This window comes from Artemia franciscana, unplaced genomic scaffold (genome assembly GCF_032884065.1).
Source record: "Artemia franciscana unplaced genomic scaffold, ASM3288406v1 PGA_scaffold_58, whole genome shotgun sequence".
Taxonomy (NCBI): domain Eukaryota; kingdom Metazoa; phylum Arthropoda; class Branchiopoda; order Anostraca; family Artemiidae; genus Artemia; species Artemia franciscana.
In genome coordinates, this window is record NW_027062698.1 from 34,115 (window position 1) to 48,585 (window position 14,471).

The 14,471-nt window shown below is 35.3% G+C and overlaps 1 protein-coding gene across 1 annotated transcript; it reads right to left on the reverse strand.

Moving 5' to 3' along the window:
- Positions 1-538: 538 nt before the first annotated feature.
- Positions 539-14,235, reverse strand: LOC136042053 (uncharacterized). Its single transcript, XM_065726912.1, has 2 exons — positions 14,205-14,235; positions 539-2,038 (listed from the first exon to the last, which is right to left on the reverse strand). Exon 2 carries the CDS (start codon positions 2,024-2,026, stop codon positions 566-568), a length of 1,461 nt encoding a protein of 486 aa, XP_065582984.1. The 5' UTR covers positions 2,027-2,038; positions 14,205-14,235; the 3' UTR covers positions 539-565.
- Between the last annotated feature and the right edge of the window lie 236 nt (positions 14,236-14,471).

Consider the following 14,471-nt stretch of genomic DNA (forward strand, 5'->3'; position numbering starts at 1 on the left):
AATTCAATCTCATTCAACTGATCCATCATTTAACTAATTCCCCATAAAATTTAACCCCATTTGAAACAAACTTCATTTAGCTCAACCCTATGTAACTCAACTCTCAACCAACAGAACCAACATTTAACTCAACCCTATGTAACTCAACTCTCATCCCACAGAACCAACATTTAACTCAACCCTCATCTAAGTCAACCCACATTTCCAGCGCCCAGGTTTCAGAACAATACTTGACAACTGTTATTACTAAAGCTTTCAATATTTTAATCTTGGTTCAAAGACTTATTTTTCCAAACTTTTTTTGTTGTGAAAAAACATCATGGGCCTTGGTTGTACCCAGGTAAAAGAAGCTATCCACTTAATCGATGTTCTCTTTATCCAACGTCACCTCTTCAGCTTCAGCATAGGATTTGGATTGAGCAGAATGGGCGATGAGATCCTCCTCTAGGTACTGATGAAGTTTTGGAGAGTTCTAGGATTACAAGATCACAAAATGCAAATACACATCAAGGAGTCCTGACCTAACAAAAAAAGCAAATAACTGAAAAACTTTTAATTTGAAACATTAGCGTTTTTTATAAAAGCATGGTTTAAGATAAATCTTAGGCAATTTGGCCTTATTACCAGTGCTTGTCACTTTTTTGAAAGCAGCAAAGAAAAAATGTGTATTTTCAACGTTCTTTTTCAAAAGCTTAAATCCAAACTTTTCTAAAGCTCTAAGAAATCCATCGATGTCGTTGCAACGGCTTGTAACCTCTGCTAGAAGAAGGAACCCCCCAACTTTCAAAACACGATTCGCTTCCATAATGAAATCACTAAGATTAGTACCCATTAAGGATAAACAGAATACTGCCAGGTCAACTGAGGCATTTTTTAGTGGAACATGAGCCATATCACAAGCTGTGACAAGGTCATTGTGAGCAACTAGATCAAAGGAGTAAACTTTTCTGTCGGGTAGCGATTTGGCAATTTGGGCATCTCCACAGCCAAAATCAGCAATATCCCCTTTTGGAAGCTTTTGTATATATTTCATAATTATATTCATGGGATTTGTTGGCCACTTGGCAACTTGAAGTTGAAATCCTTTATGGTACACATCAAAGGATTCAGGATCTTGCCTAAATTTTTTTAATGCATCTTCACTTGTAGAAGTGTACAAATATTCATTTAAATATCTAAACCGGGACGATACCAGCTTTCCTCTCAAAGTATCACCATAGCTGGAACCAAAATTTTTAGCTCGCTTTGACTCATGAGACATCAACTCGGGTTCTACTCCTGCAAAACTTGCAGAGTTTTCTTCTGCTCCTTCATCAGCAACTACTTTGTCACCATTTTTTCTGTTCCTTTTCTTCCTTTTATTTCTTCTGGTTTCTTCACTAAGATTTTGAATAGAGGCTGAACTATTACCACCTAAACTGTCAGCCTCAAGAGATTTGTTTTCAGAATATGCAGCATCATTTTCCACAAAAGAATAGTCTTGTATTCCTTTATTCATTGCTATTTTATTAGAAATATTTTCTATTTTTTTCATTTTCCTTTTTTTACCTTTATTATTATTATTATTTTGAAACAAAGATGACTTACTATTGTCAGTTAAATTGTCGGCGCTGTAGTTTTTCTCCTCAACAGGGACAATTTCCATGTTGTTACTACCACTGAATTCACTTACACTACTGTCAAAAAGCTTTGTTTCAAAATCTTTATGTTCTCTATTTTTATTCCTTTTTAAATCTTTATTGCTTTTGCCTTGACGATGATCTACAGATTCATTTTGTTCATTTTTGTTTTCATTCGCCACAATTTCCTTTTTCAAATTCTGGATTTTCTTCTTTTCTCTTGTACTGTTTTTCATAGTTTCTTCGTTTCCTGGTTCCTCTGGGATAACTATTGGAGCTCTGTTTGTTTTATTCTTCACTTTCTTAGCTTTTTTACCACTGCTAGCATCATTTTTCTCAATGGATATGGCACTTGCATTCAAAGAACTTAAACTGTCAGCACCAGGCCAATCTGGTTCCTCAAACATGGTAGCTGAAAACTAAAATGTCTTACAAATTTTGATCAAGATTGTTCTACACTAATACTTATTTTTAATTTGCAGTGGCTAAGTCTGGCAACCAATTTCACCGTCATACATATAAAAACAGCTTCCCACAAATCAAATCCAGCATTGGGGTGCTTAGGCATTTGACAGACTCCAGGTATTTCAGGGGAGGCGGTCTGGCAGATTTTCTAGGGATAAGGGTCGGGCGCTTTGCACAAAGGCCGTTTTAACTAGAAATCATCCAACATATCATACATTCAATATTTTCCGTCTAAATTTTTACACTAAGTCATCAAACAATATTTGGAAATAAATTTTAAATTCAGAAGGTAAGCTTAATTTGCTTTTCCTTAAGAAATTCTTAAGGACAAATATTGATATGACAAAGCCTAGTTGCTCATGTCTGGGCTCCAATCTAGGAATTTGCCATTTGAGAAGGGTTTTTGGAGCCATATGGATGCTGAATCCAGCATTACCTTTTTTATTGTTTCTGGTCCTTTTTTTTCCTGCAATTTTTATACTTGGCTGTCACAATCACACTGAAATATTAGAAATATGGTATATGAAATGTTAATATAACATTTGCAAAGTACAAGGGTATGCAAATTGGAAGTACACATTGAAAGTACAAGGGTATGCAAATGAACACTCAGGCAGTTTAATAGAACATCTAGTCTATATGAAATGTTAATATAACATTTGCAAAGTACAAGGGTATGCAAATTGAAAGTAGACATTGAAAGTACAAGGGTATGCAAATGAACACTCAGGCAGTTTAATAGAACATCTAGTCTATACTTATATGATGTGATTACAACACTTGGAGAATATTTAACACTTTTTTGAAATAGAGCTTGTGACACAATGTGTTTTAACTTTTTTATTTGAAAGCAAATTCGAAAAACAAAAGTGAAAAAATATACTTTTTATACATAAAAGTTAAATTGTTTAACACAGTAAAAAAAACAAATTTTATCAAGGTTGAATAAGAAATAAAAAAATTTATGTAGAAGCAAGATGAAAATGCAGCAAAACATGCAATACATGCAATGCAGATGTGCTACTATTCATATTTTACAGCTAAATTACAAAAATTCAGATACATTTTAAAAACAGCAGATATTACAATTTTTTTGTCCATTCAATAGAGAGAAATTATGATTCAAAGATTTCAACATCTATGAACGCTGTCATTCCACAAATACTTTATTTCAATGTATACGACAGGGTTTTCACGCACAGTTGATTATATCATCTGGTCTAGAAGAAGTTGTTAAAACTACATGTCAAAAGTTACTTAATAAAATAGCGGTTTAATTCTAAAAAACGAAAATTGATTTTAATTTATGACTCATTTTCCTGAATTCTTTGAAACCTTACAAATCAAAATTTAGCAAAGGTATAAAATTCAATACGCTTTTCCTGTGCTTTCTTTGTATTGTAAATCTATTCCTGAAAGTTTCATTTTTTCAACATAAAGTCTGTCTTAGTTCTTCAAAGACTACTGTCTATTGGAGGGGGAAGGAGTGATGGACATGTCCCAATGATCAGCCCTGAGCATAGCTTAGGCTCTGAATGTAGCTGATTCCTGAAAGTTTCACTCACCTAACTATACTATTAAGATACTTTTAGAAACAGAACTACAGCCTGATAGAGGTCCAAAAAAAGTGTTTTGACCCTTATATAGTTGGCTAAACCCTCATTTATACGGTTTTATATTTGACTTGAAATCCTACTCAAATCCTTGGAATTGTATTTTCAAAACCTAGAGCCACAGAAAAGTTGACTCAAACCAAAGTTGAGGAAAAATAACTTTCTCGATAGTTAAGTCAGGTGTTAACTTATCTTCCATGTAATTTGCTAAGTCTCAGAAAACAAGGTAAAGTCATAGTAGAGGGGCGTCTTGCTAACTTGGAAAGCTAAGTTATGCAAATGAAACTTTTAAGAATGAATCAACGACCAAAAAAAAAACCTAAGAAAGTGTTACCAAGCTACTATCTTAACCCTTTCCTTACTTTTAGGGCTTAGAAAATTGCATAGATCTTATGCCTATGCCTATATAAATTTCAGCAGGATTTTAAAGTCATGTCAAGGTTTTTACATGCATCTAAGAAACAGCTTTTGAAAACTTTAAAAACTTACAAATCAGGATTAAGCAACTGTATCAGGTTCTAAACACTTTCCTTGTGCCTCATTTGAGCAGCACATCTATCTCTCAAGGTTTTAATTTTATAACACAAAGAATAGAAAATCCATTAAAGGCCAGTGCCTTTTAGAGGGAGAAGGATTAGAGGTAAGTACTTCAAAACACCTTCCTAGGAGGCCCTGGGTTGAGCTGTGAGAGTTGCATTAACCATCCTAAACCACTAATCTAGAACTTTATGTTTTTAGTTTCTTTCTATTTTATTTCTTTCCTATAAGAACCGTTAACCACAAATTTAACTAAATTACAGCCAAAGGCCTACACGGAACAATAATCCACATTGGATAAATAAAGAATAAATTTGCATAAGCCCCTGGAAGCAAGGAAAGTTTTGTATTGTTTTTAAAAATAGAGCGTAAAGAGCGAGGCGTTGAGAAGGGGATACCCCCTTTCATATACGGAATAATTTCTGTTCGCTTCAAGTTTTAATGTTGCTCCTTACTTCCAGTAGAAAAAACTTGTTTTTTTTATTTAATTTCTGATCGTTTTTAAATATGCCAAGAAATCTGACCCCACCTCCACGAAGAAACCCTCTCACCATGGAAATATCCTCTAGACAATCCAATCCCAGCGAAAATTTACCCTGGACAATTACTCTTAACCAATCCGCGCGTAAAACCGAGACAAAAAAGAGAAAGCAAGACCCATAAAAATAAATTTGTATAAGAATTCTGGCACATTCCCGCAGTGTAAAATTTCCCCTGACAAATTCACTTCTGTCACCATGGAGAATTCCCCCGTAGATAAACCCCCAGCAGAAAATTTGCCCTCCCTCCACCCGAAAATGTATGCATGCATCCCAATAACAAATGCTTATAACTTAAAGACCTTTCCCCTGGGGCTGTGGGGGAGGGTCATGTTATAGCTAAAGGCATAGTTATTGAACCTTTCAACTATGATGAACAAAATGGCTTTCTCAAAATTTTGATCGGAAGATTGGGAAAAGTGGCGGTAGAGGTGGCCTAGTTGCCCTCTAATTTTTGTTCACTTAAAAAAGTACTATAACTTTTAATTTCTATTCGAATGAGCCCCCTTCTGATATTCTAGAACCACTGGGTCAATACGATCACCCCTGGAAAAAAAAAACATGCATCCATAATTTTTCTTCTGGCAAAAATACAAAATGCCATATTTTTGGAGATAGGAGCTTGAAGCTTCTACACCAGGGTTCTCCAATATGCTGAATCTGACGGCGTGATTTTCATTAAAATTTCATGACTTTTAGGGGGTGTTTCTCCCTTTTTCCGAAATAAGGCAAATTTTTTCAGACTCATAACTTTTGATGGGTAGGACTAAACTTGATGAAACTTATATTTTTAAAATCAGCATAAAAATCGGTTCTTTTGATGTATCTATTTGTATCAAAATTCTGTTTTTTAGGGTTTCGGTTGCTATTGAGCCGGATTGCTCCATACTTACAGTTCGCTACCACAAACTGTTTGATTCCATTTCTAACAGATCTGACATTTTTTACTATCAGATATAATTTAATGGTTTTAACAGGTCAAGAAACCTGTTCATAAAAAAAAAAAACTTCCATATATGCAAAACAACAGAGAAATATACTAGACAAATATATTAAAGGTGTTTAATGTAAATATTAAAAGGTGTTTAAAGAAGTGATTTAAGGACAGGATGAACATAACCCTTTCCTTACTTTCCTTACTACTATCTTAACCCTTTCATTACTTTTAGGGCTTAATGTCAAGGTTCTTACATGCATCTAAGAAACAGCTTTTGAAATCTTTAAAAACTTACAAATCAGGATGGAGCAACTGTATCAGGTTCTAAACACTTTCCTTGTGCCTCATTTGAGCAGCACATCTATCTCTCAAGGTTTTAATTTTATAATACAAAGAATAGAAAATCCATTAAAGGTCAGTGCCTTTTAGAGGGAGAAGGATTAGAGGTAAGTACTTCAAACTCCTTCCAAGGAGGCCCTGGGTTCAGCCGTGAGAGTTGCATTAACCATCCTAAACCACTAATCTAGAACTTCATGTTTTTAGTTTCTTTCTATTTTATTTCTTTCCTATAAGAACCGTTAACCACGAATTTAACTAAATTACAGCCATAGGCCTACACGGAACAATAATCCACATTGGATAAATAAAGAATAAATTTGCATAAGCCCCTGGAAGCAAGGAAAGTTTTTTATTGTTTTTAAAAATAGAGCGTAAAGAGCGAGGCGTTGAGAAGGGGATACCCCCTTTCATATACGGAATAATTTCTGTTCGCTTCAAGTTTTAATGTTGCTCCTTACTTCCAGTAGAAAAAAACTTGTTTTTTTATTTAATTTCTGATCGTTTTTTTAAATATGCCAAGAAATCTGACCCCACCTCCACGAAGAAACCCTCTCACCATGGAAATATCCTCTAGACAATCCAATCCCAGCGAAAATTTACCCTGGACAATTACTCTTAACCAATCCGCGCGTAAAACCGAGACAAAAAAGAGAAAGCAAGACCCATAAAAATAATTTTGTATAAGAATTCTGGCACATTCCCGCAGTGTGAAATTTCCCCTGACAAATTCACTTCTGTCACCATGGAGAATTTTCCCGTAGATAGACCCCCAGCAGAAAATTTGCCCTCCCTCCACCCGAAAATGTATGCATGCATCCCAATAACAAATACTTATAACTTAAAGACCTTTCCCCTGGGGCTGTGGGGGAGGGTCATGTTATACCCAAAGGCATAGTTATTGAGCCTTTCAACTATGATGAACAAAATGGCTTTCTCAAAATTTTGATCGGAAGATTGGGAAAAGTGGCGGTAGAGGTGGCCTAGTTGCCCTCTAATTTTTTTTCACTTAAAAATGTACTAGAACTTTTAATTTCCATTCGAATGAGCCCCCTTCTGATATTCTAGAACCACTCGGTCGCTACGATCACCCCTGGAAAAAAAACAAAACAACATGCATCCATAATCTTTCTTCTGACAAAAATACAAAATGCCATATTTTTGGAGATAGGAGCTTGAAGCTTCTACAGCAGGGTTCTCCGATATGCTGAATCTGACGGCGTGATTTTCATTAAAATGTCATGACTTTTAGGGGGTGTTTCTCCCTTTTTCCGAAAATAAGGCAAATTTTTTCAGACTCATAGCTTTCGATTGGTAGGACCAAACTTGATGAAACTTATATTTTTAAAATCAGCATAAAAATCCGGTTCTTTTAATGTATCTATTTGTATCAAAATTCTGTTTTTTAGGGTTTCGGTTACTATTGAGCCGGGTTGCTCCATACTTACAGTTCGCTACCACAAACTTTTGATTCCATTTCTAACAGATCTGACATTTTTTACTATCAGATATAATTTAATGGTTTTAACAGGTCAAGAAACCTGTTCATAAAGAAAAAAAACTTCCATATATGCAAAACAACAGAGAAATATACTAGATAAATATATTAAAGGTGTTTAATTAAAGAAGTGATTTAAGGACAGGATGAACATACTAGCCAATTGAATTCCTGAATTCCAATCAATTCACTCACAAATGATTACCTGATTACCTTAAATGACAATTGTCAGCGAAATAAGGTGGCAATGGCCTCCTGTAGATTTCTTGCTAGTGGCGGTGTGACAACTTGGGTTTAAGTTTGAGTCTCAATTGAGCTTCCAGTTAATGTTCATTTAATCTTTGTCAACCTTAGTTTTGAATGAGCCTATAGTTGCTGTCTGGGCTTTTTTTTTTTTTCAACCACTCCACAGTGACACTGCTCTAACACTTGTTGCTCTCTTCTTCAAGACCAGGGGATATGGATTTTTTGCACTGGTGTCTAGTTCATCATAGGCAGCGCAATAGCACTGCCTAAGTAATGAGCAATGTGGGCACAATGGACTATTTTTTTAAGACCAGGGCACTTCATATTAAAGGAGTTGACGTAAGAACTTCGAAAAGGGCTCATTTGATTGGAAATTGAAAAGGCTAGTGCCCTCTTTAATAGTTGAAAGTGATCAGAGATCAACTAACACCCTTTCCCCAAACACGTCCAATCAAAATTTTGAGATAGCCATTTTGTTCAACGTAGTTGAAAGGTCCATAAATTATGTTTTTAAGGATGGCAACTCCTCCATAGCTCTCAGGGCAAGGGTTGTAAGTTTGTCCTGGGGGCATATAAGGTATAAATAGAAAAGGTGATTGTATAAATCTCGGAGGGGACTCATTGGATCTGTAATGAGAAGTTCTAGTGCCCTTTTTAAGATTCAGAGTGATCAGAGGGTGGATATCCCCTCCCCCCACACACATTTCATATTTTCCCTAAATGCACCTGATAGAAATTTTGAGATTACCATTTGTTGTTGTAGTAACTTCAAAAAAGACTCATTTGAATGAAAATTGAAAGGGATTGTGCCCTTTTTAATAATCAAAAGTGATTGGAGGGCAACAACCCCTCCCCCACGCCCACCATTTCCCTAAGCACATCCAATCAATATTCTGAGATAGCCATTTTATTCAAGTAGTTGAAAGGTCTCGAAACTATGTCTTTGAGGATGACAATCCCCCATGGCCCTCAGGGCAAGGGTTGTAAATTATGACCTGGGGGCATATAAGGCTTATAAAGAAAGAGTGATCATAAAACTTCAGAGGAGGCTTATTGGATTGGTAATCAGAAGATTCAATGCCCTTTATGAGATTCAGAGTGGTTGAAGGGTAGATATCCCCCCACACCTCATATTTTCCCAAAATGCATCTGATAAAAATTTTGATATGGCCACTTGTTGTCATAGAAACTTCAAAAAAGGCTCATTCGATTGGAAATCGAAGGGACTAGTGCCCCTTTTACTATTCAAAAATTATAGGGGGCAACTAGCCCCCCTCACATGCCCACAATTTCCCCAAACACATCTAATCAAACATTTTGCGCCCCCCCCCTGCTCAAAGCCCTCAGGGCAAGGGTTGTAAGTTATTCCCTTGGGGTATATAAGGTTTTTACAGAAAAGGGTGGCCATACAAACATCTGAAGGGGCTCATTGGATTGGTAATCGGAATTTCTAGTACCTTTTACAAGATTCAGAGTGATTGGGGGGTGGATAACCCCTCCCTCATATTTTCCTGAAATGTATCTGATAGAAATTTTGAGATGGCCATCTGCTGTTGTAGAAACTTTGAAATAGGCTCATTTGATTGGAAATCAAGGGGCTAGTGCCCCTTTTAGTTGTCAAAAGTGATTGGAGGGCAACCTACCACCCCCCTCCAACTCTCACCATCTCCAAAAACACATCCAATCAAACTTTTTAGATATCCATTTTGTTCAGTATAGTTAATAGACCCGGAAATTATGTCTTTGAGGATAACACACCCCTCCATAGCCCTCAGGGCAAGAGTTGTAAGTTATGACCTGGGGACATATAAGGTTTTTTATAGAAAGGGAGGTTGTGTAAAGTTCAGAGGGCTCATTGGATTGTAATTAGAAGCTTTGGTACCCTTTTTAAGATTCAAAGTGATTGGAGGGTGGATAACACCCCACACACCTCATATTTTTTTCCAAAATGCATCTTATGGAAATTTTGAGGTAGCCATTTGTTCTTGTAAACTTCAAAAAGGCTCATTTGGCTGGAAATTGAAAGGGCCTATTTTAATAGTCAAAAGTGATTTGTGGTAACAAGCCCCCCCCCCCCCACCCATTCCCAAAACACATCAAATCAAGATTGTGAGATAACCATTTTGTTCAGCAAATTAGAAAGGTCTAAAAACTATGTCTTTGAGGATGACCCCCCCCCCCCCTGAAGCCCTCAGTATAAGGGTTGCAAGTTATGCTCCAAGGGCATATAAGGTTTTTATGGAGAAGGTAGTCATGTAAACTCCAGAGGGGACTCATTGGATTGGAAATCAGATCTCTTAATTCCCTTTTTAAGAGTCAGTGATCAGGGGGCAGCCCCCCTTGTTTTATTTTTTACAAAACCATCCAATAAAAATTTTGGGATAGCCATTTGTTCAAAAAGAGTTCAAAGTATAATAAGGTCTTTAGGGTGGGCAGAATCCCCCAGAGTGTAGGGTTAAGGGTTGTAAGTTATGCCCCAGGGGCATATAAGGTTTTTATGGAAGGGGTGGTCATGTGAACTTTAGAAAAGGCTCATTTGATTTAAAATGTATAGTTTTTAGTTCTCTTTCAAGAGTCAAACATGATGGAGAGCATCTGGCCCCCCTCCCTCACATCCTCTTTTCCCAAAACACATTCAATCAAAATTGTGAGACACCCATTTTGTTACCAATAGTCAAAAATCATAAAACAATGTTTTAGGGGGAACAAAATCACCCAGAGCCCATGGGCATGGGTTGTAAGTTATGCCTGGGGCGTATAAGGTTTTATGGAATGGGTAGTCACATAAATTTTGGATGGGATGGAATTCTCATTCGATTGGAATTCAAATATTTTTAGTGCCCTTTTTAAGAGTCAAAATAGAATGTAAATCAGCCCCCCAAGCCTATCATATCCCAAAAGCTGGGGGCAGCTACCTCCCCTCAGTTTTCCTGACATTAAATTCCTTTTATTTTATGTAGTATTTGTGTATTATACCACCAACACTCAAGTAGAGAAGTTAGGTCAGTTAATCCTAATGAAAAATACCCAAACATGACAAAAATATAATACTTTAGAAACAAATTTGAGCTAGACATGGTAAAATTCTAGTTCAGCTACTTTTTGCTATCTTGGAAAGGGGTTAGGTTAGGAAAATAAAACTTTCAGGGATGGGTCTACAGAGTAGCCCATGTCCTAGGAAGGTAATTTCTCTCTAGAGGGCCGTGACCTTTGATGACCTTTAAAAATCCTTGTGTCATAAAAGTGAAACCTTGCAAAATAGATCTTCTGTTTCAATGAAGTACAATAAAGCTATTTTCAGCTTCAAACTTTGCTCAATTCCAATTTATGAGGTTTCAAATATCTGCAAATATGTTTCCTAAATTTAGAAAAAAACCTATTGATATGGCTTAAAAGTCTACTCAAATAGCAGGAGTTGCGTTTTCAGCACTAAAATCATAGAAAAAGAAAGTGATAACTAAAGATTAAGATAAAATGTTGTTTTGTCAAAAATTTCAATAGGCATAGATGTGTCAAGCAGGCAAATTTCTAAGGCTTAGAAATCAGAAGAGGTTAACATGAAAGCTTGGCAATACCTTCCCAGAGTAAGTTTTTGGCCCTGGATTCATCACTGAAAGTTTCATTTTCCTAACCAAATCCCTTTCCAAGATAGCAAAAAGTAGCTTAGAATTTTTCCCTAGATATTTGCACATTAGGGGGAGGGGGTAGCCTAACCCTGCTAGTAAATTTGTCATCGTCCATATTATTGACTTACAAATAAAGTGAACATACCAGTCAATGCCTTTTTTTTAAGCTCTTTACAAATATAATAATCACTTCTATTGCAAATTCAAATTTAAGCCCTTTTTGAACTCTTGAAAATGACAAAAATATTTCTAGTTTTTGGGCATAAAAAAGGCTTAAAATAGCAAAACCTAACCTAACCATCCTACACCTTCTTCCATTGGCTTTCATATTTTCAATATTTTATTGAAAACACAGTCAATAATATGAACAACAAAAATTTGCCACCCCACCCCCCTAATAATAATAATTTATTTGTGACCCACTTGAAACAGCAGAGTATACAAACAAACACACACACAAAAAAAACAACTTCTGATAATACATTAAATTACTGTAGAAAACATTTTAGAAGATCATGAAAAGGGTTAATAGTAAAATGTATTGAGTTGGATAGTTTCTGGTGTAGCACTTTAAGTTTATTAATAAATCTGGAGCCCTGAAATTTGTTACCATATCACTGTTCTTGTACCAGGGAGGAAGATACAACAAAAATGGAGGAAACGAAAAAAAGATGACTTGAGAGCCTTTAAATCTTTTCTTTTTAAAACAGGATACAATCCAGAAAGATATAAAACCGAGTGATCACAAAAGCAAGAATAAATTTGTGAAAGGGCTATGCGGTCATATTTCCCCCTGTTCACAAAAATTTTTATAATAACCCCTTGAAGTTTAACCTTAGCATCAGAAACAATACTGTCTGCATAAGCAAGATATGAGACATTTGAACTACCTAAAAGGTAAGTTGTTGGAAGACTATTTAAAATATCAGCAATACAATTTTTGAAAATTGAGACAGAGATAAAACTCCACCTTGTCTTAGAGAGATCTTTAATATAGAAGGAGAAGATTTAACATGAAGGAAAGAACAACCATACCAAAATTTTAATAAAGAAACAATAGAAACATTCACTCCACATTTACACAAAGAAAAAAGGGCTTGGGAGTGAACTACAGAATCAAAGGCTTTAGATAGATCTAAAGAACAAAAATAAAGATCAGAGCACTTCCCAGAAGCATCAGAAAGCAGAGTAGAAAAAACTTTATGGGCATGCTGACATCCCAGACTATGCTGACATCCCAGACCACGCTGAAAACCAAACTGGTTAACTCCAAAATTTATATTATCTTTATAGAAGGGAGAAGTAAAGACTCAAGGACTTTGCTTAAGGTACAAGAAACAGTGATAGGAAAATAAGATGAACATGAAAATGGACCTTTCCCTCTTTTTAAAATAGAAGTAACTGTGTCACACAAGAAACTGTCCAGCACAACAGAACAACACAAACATATTTGAAAAAGTAGTTGTAAATGCAATATTAAAGGGGGGCAATCAGGTTTTAAATGATTCAGTGATATTCCATTGGTGTCAACTGACTTAGACTTAAGCCTTTTAATAGCCAGGTAAATTGAATCAGCAGATATTGGTAATATATCCTGCTGAGATAGAGCAGACGGTAGCATATGTTTCAAAACAGCTGAAAAACATGAATGAACATAGCCTAAATTATAAAATTCCAGTATTCTGTCACCCACCACCTGTTTTTCACTGAGGATTAACTAATTGTTTATAAATACAGACAGATAAAACTGGTTTGCTCTAGAGATTTACACAGTGTAAACTTGAGTGCTGGTCATATAATACATAAGTACTGGTAAATTTATATAGCAAACAGTATAACTAGCTTTTGTATAAAGTGAATATACCACTTGATGCCTTTTTTTATGCTCTTTACAAATATAATAATTGCTTCTACCGGAAATTTAAATTTAACCACTTTTTAACCTAACCTAACCTTACCTAACTTAACATAACCTTGTTATAAATAATGTTAGCACTGAGAAAATGTAGCATTATTTTTTCAAGGTAAAAGATGGCACTGAGGAAACATAGTATTATTTTGCAGAAAATGAGCAATAAGTCATACTCTAGGCCTAATTGAAAATTCATCATTTTGAAGAGCTCAAAAAGTGCTTAAATTTGAATTTGTAATTGAAGCAATTATTATATTCATAAAGAACATGAAAAAAGACATCAAGAGGTAGGCTCTGTTCACTTATTGGTAAGTCAGTTATATGAACTGTCATGATTTTTTGAAAATTTGTCATTTTTAAGAGTTAAAAAAGTGTATAAATCTGAACTTCCAATAGAACCAACTATTATATTTGTAAAAAGCATAAAGAAAGCATCAAGTTGTGTATTCACTTTATATAAAAGCGAGTTATACTGTTTGCTATAAATTTACCTAAGTACCTATCATATTTTTACATTCCTGTGGTATACCTTGCCTCCTTCCCTTACAGACTATAAGGCCTAAAACTGCTGATACTCAGCTATAAGATATTGCCAAATAGAAGTAGGTTAGTGGAGATATATATCACTAGAGCTATATTTGGGACAATCAGGGTTGTGATTAGCCTAAATTGGTTATTTAGACTAGCCTAGGCTATTTGGAAAGAGCATAGAAAAGACATCAAGTAGCCTAGTTTGTTTACCTTGCAAGGAATAAAATCATGTATACATTTACCCTCAAATAAATATTTAAAGTAAAATTTCTTATAATTTTTTTAAATGCATTGATAATAGGCCTACAGTAAAGACTAATTTAGATAAACCTAACCGATACTTACATCCACGTTGCAAAGTTTCGATTCAAAAATATTGCCTTTTAACAGTACATAGCTTTCTGTATAATAGATAGCGCTATAAATTCCGTTTTATTCGTAAAGAAGAAAGGAAAATACTTCTGTATTGAGATACCTGGTTAGATCCAGGTTTTAGAAATGATGTTTCTCTAAGTCTGATAGCGTCAAGAAGGCAAAGTTGTATAAAGAATTTTATGTGCGGCTTGCCAATGGCTAAGGAGATTTGGTCGTAAGAGGTAACAAAATTGCTCC

What these genes read in the sequence shown, in the direction of transcription:
- LOC136042053 (XM_065726912.1), bottom strand. Translation starts at nt 2,026, where the DNA reads ATGTTTGAGGAACCAGATTGGCCTGGTGCTGACAGTTTAAGTTCTTTG.